The 17,253-nt window shown below is 44.4% G+C and overlaps 1 protein-coding gene across 1 annotated transcript; it reads right to left on the bottom strand.

Moving 5' to 3' along the window:
• Window positions 1-7,547: 7,547 nt before the first annotated feature.
• LOC106745112 (alpha-2B adrenergic receptor-like) lies at window positions 7,548-12,188 on the bottom strand. The gene is made up of 2 exons (XM_014620396.1): window positions 11,859-12,188; window positions 7,548-8,150 (listed from the first exon to the last, which is right to left on the bottom strand). Exons 1-2 carry the CDS (start codon window positions 12,171-12,173, stop codon window positions 7,548-7,550), a joined length of 918 nt encoding a protein of 305 aa, XP_014475882.1. The 5' UTR covers window positions 12,174-12,188.
• Between the last annotated feature and the right edge of the window lie 5,065 nt (window positions 12,189-17,253).

The following is a 17,253-nucleotide window of genomic DNA, read 5'->3' as shown; positions in this document are numbered from 1 at the left end:
TAAGTAAATTAAACGAATATCTTTATTTTTCATGTTGACTTGAATGCGAATTTGAACAATTAATACTGTAGTAAGTAAAGTTATATAAATTCATGTACGGCACACGTACTTTTCACATGATATACATACAATGCTACCTGTATGAAAGAAAGATGAATTACAAAGGCGAGAAATTTAAAATACGGAAAACGGCCATTTCATTTTTATCAACCTAATAGCTTATTCCTACATAAAATTAAAATTCAAAAATCGACTCTTAAAATATTTGTGCAGTACTTAAAAAACGCTGAATATTTATTTACTACGACAGCAATTAAATTTGCTATCTATATAAATTATTTCTCTCCGTATGCAGACTAATGAAAACTTATTGCCAGTGCTACACTTGTTACCTTCTCCTTTAAACCTTTTTAATTCTACAGATTAAATTTTAATGCTACCCTGAAGCTATAAATTTTCTCAATATTCAGATTGTTAACTTCACATGAGTATTCAAAACAGGCTATTTTGTCGCAAAAACAGTAAAAAACGAAAGTTTAAAATATTATCTTGGTGAAAGTAAAAATAAATTATATCATTAGAATTGAATATATTTCGCTATTTTAGTTCCTGCTGTGTCGTAAAATTACCATGATTCAACATCAAATTTCGGGGGCAATATTTTGACTCGGTTCCGCGATGTATTAACACGTACCGTTTCACTGCTGAAGGGCAGCTGAATATTACACGTGGCAAGCATTCACACGCCCGCCTTCCCCTTCTTCGGAACGCAACGTGACCTTTTTCATTCGCCCGACCCTTCGATTATCGCGATAACATTCGCAAAGGGAAGAACCATGCTCTCTCGTTCCCCGGAAAAGTGTCGATTGGCGGTGATCGGGGCATAACGAGCTGCGGTCGCGTTTAAATATTCCCGTGGAGTGCGCGTGCGACTTCACAAGGTCCCGTTCGCATATTTGCTGTACAGTCCGCAAATAACCACGGCGGGTCCAACGACCGGACCGTGCCGCGCACCGTTCGTGCAATCGATTGCCATAGTGTGGAGAAATATGCGTTCCCCCTCTTCCCCTCTCTCACCTTCTTCCTCTTCCGTAAAAAGAGAGGCCTGGCGCGCCCCTATCGATCCCCACCCTCTTGCCCACCGCTATGCTAATAATCCGTTGAACGAGTGCCACAGTCTTATCAGCGAATTCCATATTGACTCCCTCGCGCTCGGCTACCTTCCCGATCGCTCGCTATAACCTTTACCTACGAATTATACCGATCGCTTCACTCCGTCGTGGGGTCAGGCAGAGAAAGGCTGGAGAGATGAGAATAAAAATAAAAAAAGAAGAAGAAGGAAAAGAGTGAAAGAGAGAGAGAGAGAGAGAGAGAATAAATCGGGAGCGATGAAGTAGAGAAAGAGAGGATGCGAGAAAGAAAGCGAGATAAAGCGGGGGAGAGGAGGGAGGAGGGAAGGAGAATGAAAATAAAATAGCACAGAGTCTGTATTACATGTCCCGAGACCGTAATATCTTCAAGATCTCATGCGCGGAGGGTTGCCGGGCAAAATTGGAAAACCTTGCAACACCTCGGTCGAATCTCGCGCGGCGCGCTGGAAGTATCAATTAAACGCGAATCGGGGAGCGAACTGTATCCGAGAGACAAGAGCCAGGAGGATTTCGGCCGCGGCACGAACGATCTCGCTAAGAAAGTTAATGCTAATGATAGTTGAGAATGTTTAAAAGTGGGGTCTCTCAGGGGAGTCGCGGAAGGTTAGATAGGAAACGAGGCAAGTGCTCAGAGCGGCGGAGAGCGAAGAGAGCGCGCGCGCACACACATACACATAGGCATACACACACATACAGATACAGTCGCTCATTTAAACAATACGGAACCAGGCGCGCGAAATGTATTTATCGATTTATCGTTGTGTGGTGTATTGCGCGTCACGTACGTGCGTAAGCGCGTACATTTCCGCTAATGTACACGCTGTATCGGGTGTATAGGATTAATGGTACCGCTTGGAGCTTATGTTTCACCCTCTCGCTCGCACAAAACACGCACACACGCGTATCTTTTCACCTCTTTCTCTCTCTCTCTCTCTCTCTTTCTCCCTCTTCTCGTTCTTTCTTTCTCGCTGTATTTTTTCGGCGAAAGAAAATCAGGCAGCTCGTCGAGGCGAGGTGCTATTAGCTCGACGGAGTTAAAAAGTCCCTTGAGTCTGAACAATCTCGACAGATTTTTCATTGGCTTCGGATTACTTGGAAGCAAAATGGAGTAACCAATCGATGCTGTCGTATTCCAACTTCGAGTACAACTATGTATGGAGAGAACTAAACAGTTATATTTTCCGCAAAGGGATAAAATTTGGAACATTAATAAATCTAAGAATTGATGAAAAAGTTGCGACGTCATTTTTACACTTCACAGTGCCTACATCTATTCTGTCTTATTTAACTTTACTTTAACAAGTTCAAACCATAATGTATTTTCTTATTTGTTCATAATAGTAAAATATAAGAAATATATGTCTAAACAAGTTAATGTTGGGTCTATGCATAATTCCGTAGCGAAAATCGAGTAAATTTCAAACGCAAAATATTTAGCAAAAAAAAAGCGATTTTAATCAAGTAAATATGTTCCATTCTGTTCAATGACTTTCTGCCATCTCTTCACGAGCTTCGTTATCCCTCTTTCATAAAAGTTCTGAGATTTTTGGGCAAAGAAGTCATCCAAGTTTTTGAGGACATCCGGGGAATTGAAGGTTTTGTTATTCAAATTGTTCTGTAACGCCTGGAACAAGTGATAGTCTGAAGGTGCAAGATCCGGACTATACGGTGAGTGCACCAAAACATTCCACCCAAGCCGCAATAACTTTTACCGGGTCATCAGAGAAACGTGTGGTCTAGTGTTGTCTTCGTGGAACACAACGCCCTTTTTGTTCGCCAATTCGGGCCGCTTCTGATCGATTGCTCGCTTCAATTTGGCCAGTTGTGAGCAGGACTTGGTCGAACTAATTGTTTTGTTGGGTGGCAGCAGCTCATAATAGACGATTCCTTTCCAATCTCACCAGCCTTTGCGACCGTCTGAGCAGCCTTCCTGCGCTTCGACTATGATTTTTTCGACTGACATTGTTGTAGACAATCCACTTTTCATCGCCAGTAATCATCCGCTTTAAAAATGATTCGTTTTGATGGCGTTTGAGCAGCGAATCGCAAGCTGAAATTCGGTCCATTACATTCTTTCCGCTCAGTTCGTGCAACATCCAAACATCAAGCTTGTTTATCATCCCAAACTTCCGTAAATGTCTCGAAACAGTTGATTAGTTAATGTTGAGATTATGCCGATTTCTGTAGTCGTCAAATGCCGATCGGAATCGATTAAAGCCTTGATTTGATCGACATAGTGACTGGCCGACCACAACGAGGAGCATCTTTTGGAGATCAAAATCTCCACAACGGAATTTCGCAAACCACTTCCGACACACACTTTCGCTTATGGCATTCTCTCCGTACACGGCGTATATCTTTATGTGAGTTTGCGACGCGTTTTTGCCTTTTCGGAAATAAAAAAGCGAAATGCACCGAAAATACACGTTTTTTTCCTTTTCAAAATATAATTAAACTTCGTATACGTCACGGATCTCGATGAATACTTTCTTAAAATGTCGGCACAAATTTCAGCTTTCACTTAAAGTACGACACTTCATATGTTTGACACATGTGCGAGCGGAAAAACAACTGCGAACGACATCCGTCGGAATTCGCTACGGACTTATGCATAGACCCAATACAATGTGTATATTCAATACATCGCTACACGTTACAGTATATTTTGTATAGAAAACTCCATTGATGCTGTCTTATTCCTTAGGCATAATAACATCGGAAATTTCCAATCGGGAATATTATTTGCACATCATGACTGTTGCTAATTTGATGAATCGGCAACGATTCTTCAAAACAGCAGTCATAGTTCACAAATATTCAGAAATAACGTACCTAATTTGATATTTTCAATATTATTATACCTAAAGAATGGACAGCAGAGTCTGCTGTGTAGAAGACTTCATTAATATCGTGGCGTAATAGTGAAAGCAAAGTGACATTAAAAATTTCCAGTTAGACACATTTCTAAATATTTATTTCTAAATATTTGTACACCATGACTGTTGCTGTGAAATATCGTTACCAGTTTACAGGGTAATCAACAGTCATGATGCATGAATATTCAGAATGATGTGCTTAATTTGAAATTTTCAACGTCACTATACCTAGAAAATGGGACAGTATTAGCGGAGTTTGTTTACAATAACTAGATCCTTAAATAAAAAAAATAAATCAAAACTATCGACCATTTTGCTTCGAAACGAAAAATCGCCCAGATTCTACATTCGGAGAATTTGTTTTCTAAATGGAACTAGACGAGGAACGTACCGTTTTCGCCGATATTTTTCGAAATGGCGAGCGCAGATGTGGCACACGCGCGCTCGCCAGACCTCTCCTCTATCTCGCGGCGCCCTTTTCCGCATTGTGCGATCGATTCCTTCTGCAAGAAGCCCGGTCGTATGCGTCTCGAGCAACGATTGAATCGCGCTGTCGCCGGGGGAGAGGGGCGGGTGTTCCGTTGGCAGGTATATACGCGGGATTTCCGTCTTACGGAAATGGTATTTCTCACTAATTGGCGGATCTGCCCTGTGCCCCGTCGTCATGAGGACTAACCGCAAGTCGTTCCCGATCATCGCCGACGACGTGTCCCCTTTTGACGCGGTTTTACACTGTTACACAGTCGGGCACAGAACACGGTCCGCCATGTGACAGATTAAACGCGCAGGTGTGATCGTGTGTCGCTGTTCTCGCGATGGGAAGTGAATTTGTGCACTGCGACACCCCGCGCTCGCGGAATACGCGCGTACACGTGCGCCTCTTTATCTCGGTTTTATGTAGAGATCCCTCGTTTTCTCCCCTTTCAATTTTGGACCCTTCGAGGCAAAGTGATCACTCATCGCGCATTTGACAGCGATACACACGCGCGCGTTCACACATACATACGTACACCCACATATACTGATCCATGCACGCGCATGCAACACGGACGATGCGCGGTCGAAGGTATCGATGCGCGATTGATCGTTTCACGACGATTTACTTTTTCTCTATCTCCCCCTTTCACGCGATATCTCGATCGAACGGCGCACCGCCGAGTTTCCAGGGAACGAAAAATTAATTATTGCTGTAGTTAGGCTACGATATATATATATATATATATATATATATATATATATTTATATATTTATATATTTATATATATTTATATATTTATATATATTTATGTATATTTATATATTATGTATAATAGGAGGACTTGTGTTTGTAGAGAATAAAATTTTCCCGCGCCATTTTGTACCTTATCCCTATATACGCAAGGAGTCGCACGGGATACGCATACGCGTGCACATAAATCGACTCACACGTATACACATGTACGTGAAAAAAAATAAATTTGCTGTTGTAACGAAACTATCATTGCTACTACACATTCGACAGCGATGAGATTTAGCTGGCGTGACCGAATTAACAAATTATTCTTAATTAGAGCTGAGATAGGGATTTTGTCGCCGGGATGGAAAAATTCTGCCGAGTGAATTTATTCTTAGAACCACGTTAATTTGCGGTTAGAACGAAACAATATTTTCCTACATTCGCTGATTTGTTATTACAGCGAAATAATTTGTAGATTCAGCAAAATAATTCCAAGCGGGTAATTAGTATTACCAGATCATTTCACCGTCTGTATAGCGTTTAACAGATTTCGCTGCGACAGCATAGAATTTGTGCGGCGCCAGGAAATTACTTTTCCCCGTGCACACACACACACACACACACACACACACACACACACACACTTATATACCCGCTTACGCGCGAATCCGTATATACCCTACACGTACGTGACAGAATCGTTAAATTCTACGTAATACGTAATCCTCCGTTTAAAAGTAACATCGAAGACTCACGATTGGAACGCCGGACGTTTAAAGAGCCCGCTGCGGGGCCCGCGAATGTATATATATATATATATATATATATATATATATATATATATATATATAGTAGGAAACGTATCTTACATATCTCCTCTCACTTCCTCTCATTTATTTGTCAGTGATTCCGCCGAGACGATCCTAAAGCTGGTCGGTGTTTACGCAGCCGATCGATCGCGCGATCGGCCGTCCTCGTCTCCTTCCCGTCTTCTTCCAGTCGTCTCTGTGTCGTCGCCGCGTAAATATGACATACACATACACACGTGGTGCGTGTGGTGCACAGATCGAACGCCTTGGAGATCGCGTTTCCTCGCGCTCCGGTGCGATCGCGTCCGACGACTTCTTCCTGAACGATTCTGCGAGCCGTGTCACCCACGTGGGGATTCTCGCGTTGTCCTTACGCAATTATGGATTGTCATTCCTCTTCGTGTACGCGAACCAAGAGATTAGGCACGGAAACGGGTGTTCTCCATCCGGAGCGGCCGTCCGGGATGCGAGCGTCTCTCTCCCGCTTTTCCCTTCTCGCTCGGAAGAAGTGGAGGAGGAGGAGAAGGTGATCCTGCGTGCGATGGAACGCGGCCGGTAAGCGAAAAAATGCGCCTGGATGGAGGTGGGAGCGAAATATGCGCTGCCTCTTGGTCTACGAGAAGTCGGTATTCCTCGCTCCACGGGGTACATGGTGAAACCTGTACGAGAGCGCGCGATTGTGTGTTCCCTTTGGCCGGCCGGAGTGGCCACTGTTTTAACTCCGTTCTTTCTTCATCTCACGTTATTTACACGTCAATGTCCCGGACGCGCGTACGTATAACTCGACGGATCACGCGGCTGAGACTTTCCCGCCAAACGTGTCCTGTCTCGACGGGACGCTCTGTTATTGTGGCTGGTTCGCTTCCCCCGACGACGAGGTCGCGCAGGAAGGATCCCCTTGGGCGTCTTCAGATCCTCTCGCTCCCCGGAACCCACCAGTTGGACACTGATGTCCCAGTCGCCTCGTCGAATACATCTAGACTGGAGAGACGTCCCCCGCACGTCTCCGGGATAAGATCTGACGCTATCGGCTCAACGCTGTCGTGAAAGGAGCCCTCGGAGGGTGAGGAGGGTACCGGCGGGAATTACACGGACGTCGTCCTGACTCGGCGGTGCCGAGTCGTTCCTCGGCGCCTCCTACGTCCAATGCGTCGAGTGTTCGGATCCCGAAGAATTCGTCGCCTTCTTCACTTTGCTGAGGAAGAGGAACGCGTATTCCCGAATCCTCTCCGAAGTATCTCTTCCTCCGTCCTCCTCGCGCTCGCTCCATCCTCGGTCGATTCGAGGGAACGGGGATCGGCTCGGTGCGATCTCGGGAGAACGCGCGTCCTCGAGGTGCTATCGGTGTGTCGGCATGCCCGAGGACGGAAACGTGTATGCATTACTTACACACGTATATACGCGTATACATGCATGTGTGCTCACCCGCTGCGCGTATGTATGAATTACATTGCCGTTAGCGTCTCTCCTCTTGGTCGACGCTAGGCTGCAACGCTCATTTGTACAGTATTCGGCGGAACGCGCGGCGAAAGTCCTTGTTGAAGACCGTGTAGATGAAAGGGTTCAGCGCCGAGTTGGTGTAGCCGAGCCAGAAGGCGATGACGAAGGCCTGCGGCGGTATCTCGAAATCAGGGAACATCGGCTTGACGATATAGAGGACGAAGAAGGGCAGCCAGCAGAGGATGAAGCTGCCCATTATGAAGCCCAAAATCAGCGTGGCGCGCTTCTCCTTCTTCCTCGCCAGTCGCCTCTTCTCCCTCTCGGGATCGCGCGGCTTCGCCGCCTTCGCGTCGCCGCCGGAATCGTCCTTGCCGTGGTGTCGCGCCGCGTCGCCGTGCTCCCTCCGCAACTTACCTATGTGCTTGCGGCCGAAGATCGGCTGGCAGAGGCCCAGTTTCAACGGCTTCACCACTCCGCATCGCGACACCACGCCACTGTCCGACGACGAGGGATCGAACTCGGACACCATGTCGACGTCGATGCCGACGCTCGGCGCCCGGCATCGCGCCGGCACGCTCTGCCCGCCCGACTGGCCGTCCCCGTTCACCGACAGGCTCGCCTTCAGATTGCTCTTCTGCGTCTGCACCGGCGCGCTCACCTGCAACCATTACGACAAAGGTCGTCATACGTCGCTCGATCGCTTCTCCCTTTCTTTTCTTATTCGTCTCGCAATAACGTAATATAAGCACCACCGGTGTGTCGGAAATCAAATCGTTAGAGATGATCTTGGAATCCTGAGCGTAAAGGAAGATGTAAAAAACTTGCCGCTAGATTTAACGTAACGTTTTACGTGGACTAACTATTGTATTAAAGAGCCTGATATGTGAGTAGCAATCAGTGGATGCTACTCTATGTTAAATATTGATGATATTGAGAAATATTATGCGTAATATATTTAAAACTATCGTGTATCGTGGGAAGTGGTCAAGGCAATAGTTAAGCATACAACACACAACTACGATTCTCTTTAAGAATAAGCTCTGTTTCGCAGTCTTTATAAACGTCCGTCATCTTCCATTCTCGCTTGTCTTCTCCCTTTTCTTTCTCGACATCCCCCTTTGTCTTTCTCCTCGAGCGCCCTTTGCGCACCGACCGCCAACGCTCGGCTTCTTTTATTCTCGCGTCAGGAGGGCACGTTCGGCCACACGCGCGTAACTTAAAATAATTGTAATCGGCCTACGGCGAAAACACTTATTCATTGTCTTAAAAGACAGATCGTAGATATACTAGAAAGAAATAAAAAAAAATCGTCCCACAAATGAACACGCATAATCTCGAAATTTGAAAAGTGGCACAATGTTTTCGAGAGAACACGCAATCCCGAAAACTAAATACCGAGACAACTTCCCGAAATATTAGAAAATGAAAGTGAAAGTGAAGGTAAACGTGTATAATTTCGAAAAATCAGAATTTCGCAATTTAATAAGTAGAACAACATTCCGAAAGTCGCAATCCCGAAAATCGAATACCGAGATATTCTCCCGAAATATTGGGAGAAAATAAAGTTGTCTTACAAAATCATAACTTTGCGAAACAATTCCAGTATTTCAAGAGATTGTCCCGGTATTCGTTTTACGGAATTGTAACTTTTCGGGATGTCCTACTTTTTGAACTTCGGTACTTTTTTTTCGGGAATATGCATGTCCACCAAAATGGAAAACTTCATCAAGAAAATGGAAGTGAAAATGAAAACTTTATTTTTATCCAATATTTCGGGAGATTGTTTTGGTATTCAGTTTTCGGGATTGCGACTTTTCAAGATAATTACATTATATGTTTACAATATTTCGGGAAAGTTGTATTTCAGAAGATTATCCCGATATTCAGTTTTCGAAATGTTGTCCTACTTTTTGAATTTCAATACTATTTTCTCAGGAATATGCGTGTCCATTGTTTCGCGTTCTTTCGCGTGATCGTAAAAAAGAGTTCGTTCGTTCGTTTTTTTGCGAGGAGGGGAACAAAATTCTCCACAGCGGATTTAAATTAACCCTTTTCGTACGATTTGTATGATTTCGTACGATGATATCAGCATCATACTATAAAGAAGTGTGTTACAAAAAGACCTGTTTTTAATGCGTTCAGGAGAAATAAAATAGACAATTTCTTATAGTTTTTAGGACGATAAATCCAAGAAAATCTATTTGCACGAACATATTCCAGTCGGCTTTCTCCACACATCGGTTAGCGCTCAAAACCTGTTCGTTGTCTGCTATTTTGACTCGGGTATAATTTGAAAATTATCGTTGCTTCATCATTTTTATACTTAGACTTTCGTCTCAGAATATCCCGAAGAATCTGTCATTTTAAGGGCATACGGTGGATTCGGGACACCATGTTGCCCGGCGAGAGCCGGCCTCCATTGAAATATTAGCGAGATGTACGACGAGTGATAAAATTCCGACATATAATTATTGATATACGAGCGACGTTATGGACGGCGCGTTCGCTCGCGCCTAAGTATAACATACATCAGGAATATTGACTGACGCGTCTCTCGACGGAGAGTATCTCGCCGCTTCGGAGACAGAACATCGCGTATCAATTTCACGATACAACGCGGATATTTGACGTGGAGCAAGCAATACCGATTGTCGTCGTCGTCGTCGATAGGACGTCCTCGATGCGCGGACTTTAATTTATCACGGTATTGAGATACAGTTTACGGGAAGCGACACGACGGCCTAGTAATCTGGGCGCGCGGCAGATGCCGAAGGAAGCACGGGTATGATCGATCGATCGATCGATCATGCGATCCGTGATACCGCGCGCCGACATTGCGCACCCGTCCACAAGACTTTCCTCCGATTCCGCGAATCCACCTCCGATAACGAAATGTGTCTGATTTCGAAGATTTACTGCTCTTACTTTCGCTCTTTCTCTCTTTCTTTTTATGCGAGAGCCACCGACGATACAGGATATACTGTGACAGTAATAGCGAACGATATCGATACAATGACGCGGAAACCATAATCCAGGAATGCGACGAACGGAATAAGACTCCGACCTGAGACTCACGGAAATCACCTCCCCGTAATCTTTGCCGAGTGAACGATTTTACGTTGTACAAATGAAATTAAAAGAAGAAAAAAACAGGGCTTCCGGTCGATCATTGATGCTCAGTGGATCGTCATGAAACTCGAGATTCGGTCGAAACTAATTAAACACAGAGCCAATAAAAACCTGCACACAGATGTTGCAGGATATAACAAACGGTAAAATGCAATTTAAGGGGAGCGCCTCAATTCATCAGAATTTACTAGAATTTTTCGAACACGCTATTCTCGTTTCTGATTACGTAGAATCATAAGTCCTTTTGCACGATGATAATATATACGTTAATATAGTTTGGTCGACTTTATACCGAAAACGAAAAAAAAAAGTTTAAGAATGGTATTTCTTTTTACTAGTTCTTATTTCAATATGGCGTTTATAGCGATCAACCAAATATTCGCTTCATGCAAAAGTTCTGTGGGTTATGCGAATAAAGCAAAACCAGGCCGGGTACTGCACTGTGAAACACTATTCAACTGTTAGAAGTAAACTGTGCTGCTCCGTTTTGTTTTAATATGTGTGTATAGTCGGTCACAAAACCGTTGCAATATTTTCCTTACATACTTCAGAACACATAAAAAATACGAGGAAGCGATGATTGAAACTTTAAGTCAAATATCTCCGAAACTATATACGACTCCTACATAGTTGTGTAGGAAAAAGTTACTCAGAATTTCATTCTTTATAAGATATTTCAAAAAGAAAAAAATCAGCGTTACCTCTTATGCACTTTAACCGTTTTATTCTATGCTCTCTAAATTTCCCATACTTTTTGCAATTTCTTCGACGTTATAAATATATATCAGCCGAGAGTACTGCGGTACAATTCCGGTTCGTGAATGTTTATATCTTTGAGAGGAAATATTCTGCATGTGCTTGATTAATTCACATACGGAAAAAAAATTTGGTTGAATTTATCTGAACAAAGTAAACGCGTTTTGATTGAAGGGAACGGAATTTCTGATTTTTACGTGTTAAATTTGGCTCTTATAACTAGAAATGCCGTTGCCGTTTCTCGTTCCACAAAAACGCGTTCGGTTCGTTCATTTCAGGTGAACTCGAGCAAACTATTTTTCTTTGTGTATCGGATATCTGTAGACATTGATTATTTATTATCGCGAGATTCGAGCCGAGAACTGGCTTGGGAAAATTCGTGTGTATCCTGTTTTCCGACGCTATCGCTTCTCGAGTCATCACGCTTGCCTCGGCTGACGCGATGATATCGGGATCGAACGGTCACGTGACGTCCCACTACCTTGAGCGTGTCCTTCTCCTCCATCGGTATACTGATCCCTCCGCCGGGATCGGCCTCGGACGTGCTGACGTCACTGGCCAAGTCGCACGTGACAATCGGTATCTGGACCGGCTGATTCTCGATCGTCGCAACGTTCTCCATGACTGATCCCGGAGGCTTCTTGGCGTCGGTCGCCGGCGTGCTCTGAGTGAAGCTGGTCTGCCTGACGTCCGGCGATTCCGGCGGCACTGCCGCGCGCGGACGCGGCTGCTTCCGAATCCCGCGACGCGCGCGGGCCTTCGCGGCGAAATATATGCGTATATACACGAACACCATGATGCAGGATGGGATGTAGAAGCTGCCCAAAGCGGAGTATATCACGTACCCAATGTCCTCCGACAGCTGAAACACATAAATGAGCGCATTCGTTAGTTTCTCCAACGCTCTCAATCACATCTCATACAGCAATGAATATATACGCACACGTGTGTACGTGGCGGCACGCAAATTGGTATTCAAATTCGCGTAATTCGCGAATCGTCTTACAGTCGCCAGCGCGAATGCATTTTCCCACGACGCCATTCTCGCGTTAATGCAATTGCTATTAGCAGCGGAACCGCCGTCACGGCGCCCGGTATCATGGAAGTAGTCTCGGCTCGGGTTAGTAGTGAGCTACTCGACGTAATGTCTCGTTACATCGAATTACGAGGCCGCGGTTAAACGGGACCGAGCGATTCGGATACGCGAAGTGTAACACATCGGAGAACGCGTGTAACGCGACTGCTTCCTCTCTTCCTTTCTCTTTCCCTCTCCTCCTCCCCCCTCTCTCTCACTCGTGCGTATTCTTCTTGAATCATGACCTTTCCTTTGACGTCGTTTTACCTTCCTACACGTTGCATCTCAACTGCCAGTTTCTATTTTATTGTTTCGAGTACTCTGCTTTGCATCGGCATGCTCATTTAACGCGTTCACTATCGGCTTCATACATATGCGACCCAACGATCTCTCGAGAGGGACCAGATAAATCCAACTAAACTCATTTTCCAGTGTACTATTTTTCTCATTCCTTCTGTAAATCTGCAAGTAGTTTTTCCAAATTTTGCGAGCAAATTTTTTGACGCTTACACGTCGCGAATTTTAGGACGGACGATGATTGGATTGTAGTTAATTTTAATTCCGTACGTTTAGCTATGCACAGCGAATTTTCCAACTGTTGCTCGATGCAATCAATGGCGTACAGTCATTACGCGGGCGTATATACATACATAAACGAACATACGTTTGGCGACGTTCTGATTACGGAATATCCATCGTAAAGCAACTCAAAGCTGCGATCTTTGCTGTCTCTATTACCAGTATATTTTATTATTTATTTTACAAGCGTCTTTCTTGCCGTCTCTCTGTCGCCACGGCACATTGTTCTACAGGAATAGTCGATTGACCTTTAGATCCTTAGCACCCCAGTCGAGCTTATTAATGAGCGCTATCAGCGGTCATTAGTTCTCACGTCGCTGGATGCATTAAAATCGCGCTCGCTGTGTGATCGCATGGAAAACATCGGCTTATTCATGTCATTAGCGAGCGAAGCTAAAAAGAAGAGGTAATTCGCGTTTTTAACTGCCATATAAAAGTGAGACATGTTAATATTTACGGAGACTCCAATATTACATGATGTAATATTATATTTATTAACCATATTTATTAACCAGCTTTCAGAAATGAGTGAAACTACACCAGAAAAACGGTTTGCTTGAATTTACCTGAAATAGACAAACCAAATGCATTTTGATCGAGAAAAATAGAATTTCTAGTTGTAAAAAGAAGTTTCTAGTTATAAAATTTGACTTCTAAAAATCGGAAATTCTGTTTCCAGCAACCAAAACGCATTTGATTGTCCATTTCAAACGAATTTAATTAAATTCTTTTTCCGTGTAGTACCAAAACAAAACGTTCTTTCAATATGAGAAATTAATTACGTAGAAGAATTTAGCTCCACGGTTTTCTCGTGGCAGTGAATGTATTAATACAACACTTCGATCGAATATTAATTACGCAAAACCTTCCTGCCGATGGCGGAAATTAAGGGTCACGTGTAAAGCGGATTTCATTTCTCGTGGGGGCGCGCTTCTTCTCGCCATTATTTTTCATTATTTTCTCCCTCGAGCGGCGGCGTCTTTTCTTTCGCGGCAGAGATGCGCGCCTCTTGGCGCGACAGGAAAAGAAATTTCCCGAGGTGCGGCAGGTGCGCCGACTACGCGAGGGTCGCAGGAGGCGCGAATACGCGAGATAACGAGCAATTTCTTCAGTTCAGAAAGTCAAATTTATGAAAAGCGCGCGCGCGCGTGCGCGCAGGTCGACGTGCAGCGCTGCTTGTTTGCCGGGGCGATGCACAGATTTATCTTTGTCTATTCTCGTGTCGGGAGACTAATGGAAGTTCGCGGGACATCGTCAAGCTTCGCACCGTCTCGCGGCTGAGAAACGTCTCTGCTTGACACTCGAAGCGATTAATCGGCACATTCGCCAGAATCGCAATAGCGTTAATTAATACCTCAAAGCGAGAACAAGTTCTCGAGAAGGAGAGACAGAGACAGACAAAGAGACAAAGAGGAAGGTCGCGGTCTGCTCGTAAGCAGCGAGCGGATGATACAGAGCCGAGAACGAAGCGCCAGCGAATTATCCGTCCGCTTTAAAAGAATTCTCTCTATTTGAGCGTGGGATTGAAGAGCGAGCCGGTGGAGAAGCCGGCGAGGCGAGTAATCCGATGTCATTTTCGTCGAATAAAGATTACTCGCGCTTTCCGCCGTTTGCGAGATTCGCGCAATTTACATTTTGACGATCTATCGGTGATCAAAAAGAAAAAAAATCAAGAGAGAAATGGGACCGAAAAAGCGCGAGGTCGTCGTGATTCTGCGACGAGCCAATAGTTCCCTTCTCCCTCTCCACCCCCTCTTCCTATCGAGCCGACCTCATACGGGTGTACACACGCGTTGACGCTTAATACAAACGTGTGGCAGCGGCGTACGTGAAGTAACGAGCAATCCCGCAAGCGGCGAATGAAAATTCATGAAAATATGAATAGTAAGGTCAGCGGCGGGAGGCCGGGAAGCGGAGACAACGGTCTGGCCGGAGAAGCGCGGTCTGAAAGCGGGATACGTGGGAAAAAGCGGAAATCCGCGGAACGTTCCCGCGGGAGATACCTGTCGTGACGCGCCTGTGCTGTTTCGAGAACGGCCAGGCATACAAAAGGAGAGATACAGAGAACTGCGAAACGCGACGCAACACGCAGCAATTGCGTCGAACGCCGCGCGAAACGGACCGTCGAATCTCTTATCGGCGCGAGCTCGCGCGAAGAATTGACCGACGAACGCTCCAAGTCATGGCCCTACGGTTAATTTTAATTCCGCAACACAGTGGGAGCCGAGCTGATGAAATAAGTTTAATTTTACTCGATATAATTTACTCCTATTTTAATCACGATTATATGTCTTAAATATACGTTTCCCCTGTTTTTAGCGTCAAAATATAAGAAGAGGGGGTTGTTTTGAATACGCAAACGAACTTAATAATTGAAATATAGAGAGCATTTGTAGCTTCAAAGTAGCGCTAAATTAAATCTGTAGAATTAAAAGCTCGAATGAAAGATGTTAAGAAGTGTAATAACGATAAAGTAGGTTTTTTTAGTTAATCCATAGATCGTTTAAAGTAGGCGCAAACTGCACTGGTCGACAAAGCCTCTCTGTCGAGTATATTGCGTAACAAATTTCTTGAGTTTAGTATTAATTACTGTTGAGAACGTCCTGCTAAACATTGATCCTGTTGTGATCGGTCTTCAGTTCTTTACGCTAATTGGAAATTTGGATTTCGTAATCAACGTGATCCTTCCATGAAGATTATTGGAAATTTTTTAACGGGTTGAATTAGTATTGTTTTTTATTGAATTGCAAATATGACAACGTTCCTTTATTATTATCTGAAATTCGTTTCCAAAATAGAAATCTTGTTTTTTTTATGAATTGACCGATATGCATCTTATTTATTGGGAAGCTGGGTGTGAATAGCCAATATTTCGAAAAACTATTGCAACTTTATCACTGAATTGTAAAAAGTTCACTCTAGCGCCCAAACGGCTCATTTGCGAATATTCATTGACAAAGATTTTTTTATTTTTGTATCTTTTATAACCACTCAAAGTTTCTCGGTTTAACTTCGGGGCATGCATATGATGTAACCAAAGAGATAGCACAGCTGTATAACCAACCTTAGCTATTCGTGCCAATAATTCCAGGTAATAAAGCTATACCTTGCAGCAAATGCATTTTACTATCCAATTTTCGGTAACGACAGTAAAGTTCGTGCCAACTAAAGAAATTTAACTGCTATTATTAAGTCATTTCTCTGAACGTAAGTTTGGAACGACGGTCGAACGATTATCATGAACTCCCGTCATGAATTCCATCGTCGTCGTTAAATAACAAAACAAAGAACACAAAAAGGAAAAAAAGTAAACGATCCCCACACACACACACACACACACACACACATTCGTTAAATAGAATAGATAATAATAACAGCGAGGAGAGATCGCGCATCTGTTTGCAGAATTCCGGAAAATCGCTGTTTAGCCGACGGATTCTGCTCCGCGTCGCTGTCGCGGCAACCGATGGAGCGATCGTCATGTTTATTTATCTTAAAAATAAACAGGCGCACGTGCGCGCGCATTTACACTCGAAATACTCGGCCGAAAAGAGCCGGACTTATCGGCGGCGGAATGGGTGCATATATGCATATCGAGCGTTCGGAATGTTAAAGGTTAAAGGCGTGCGCGCAGTTTCGAACGTTGCAAACGCCCGTCCTACTTCCTTCCTTGCGCCTTGCTGGACGTCGTATAATTAGGATTGGATAGAAAATTAGGCCAAGTGGCCAGCTTGTATGCACGTGTGTATATGTGTGTGGAAGTTCCTTCTCGCTCGCGTTGGCTGTCAGCAGTGTCAAGGGCAAGGTGATATGCAAACATCGCGCGATTAGTGTGTCGGCCGGCGGAGGTGAAGAGGGTGAAATTACTTGTGTTCAACTACGGTCGCTTGTACTTGTTTGCGTTTGTTCTTGCCGGAGGGGAGACGGCACGCGCGAGAAGAGCGCGCTCTTGGAACTTGCGAATTTCCCGTATGCGATGCGACGCGACCGTAGTAACCGGAATGACAAACGGACGAACGCGTCAACGCTCTTCCGTCGGCAATATACGGCGGCTCGTCATGACTGTCCAAAGTATTCGAGTTGGAGAGGAAGCGCGACCGAGACTGAATATCGCGCAATTATCGAGCGCTTTACTCGTGTTTACTCTTTGTGCCTCTCGTCGAAGATGACACATACGCACACATATCTCGAATCGCATCTTTCGTAACTACACCGCGAGAGA

This window comes from Dinoponera quadriceps, unplaced genomic scaffold, assembly GCF_001313825.1.
Source record: "Dinoponera quadriceps isolate SergipeBrazil2010 unplaced genomic scaffold, ASM131382v1 scaffold1501, whole genome shotgun sequence".
Lineage (NCBI taxonomy): Eukaryota > Metazoa > Arthropoda > Insecta > Hymenoptera > Formicidae > Dinoponera > Dinoponera quadriceps.
Note: the sequence above shows the minus strand (reverse complement) of the source record. Positions and strands in the feature narration are given on the sequence as shown.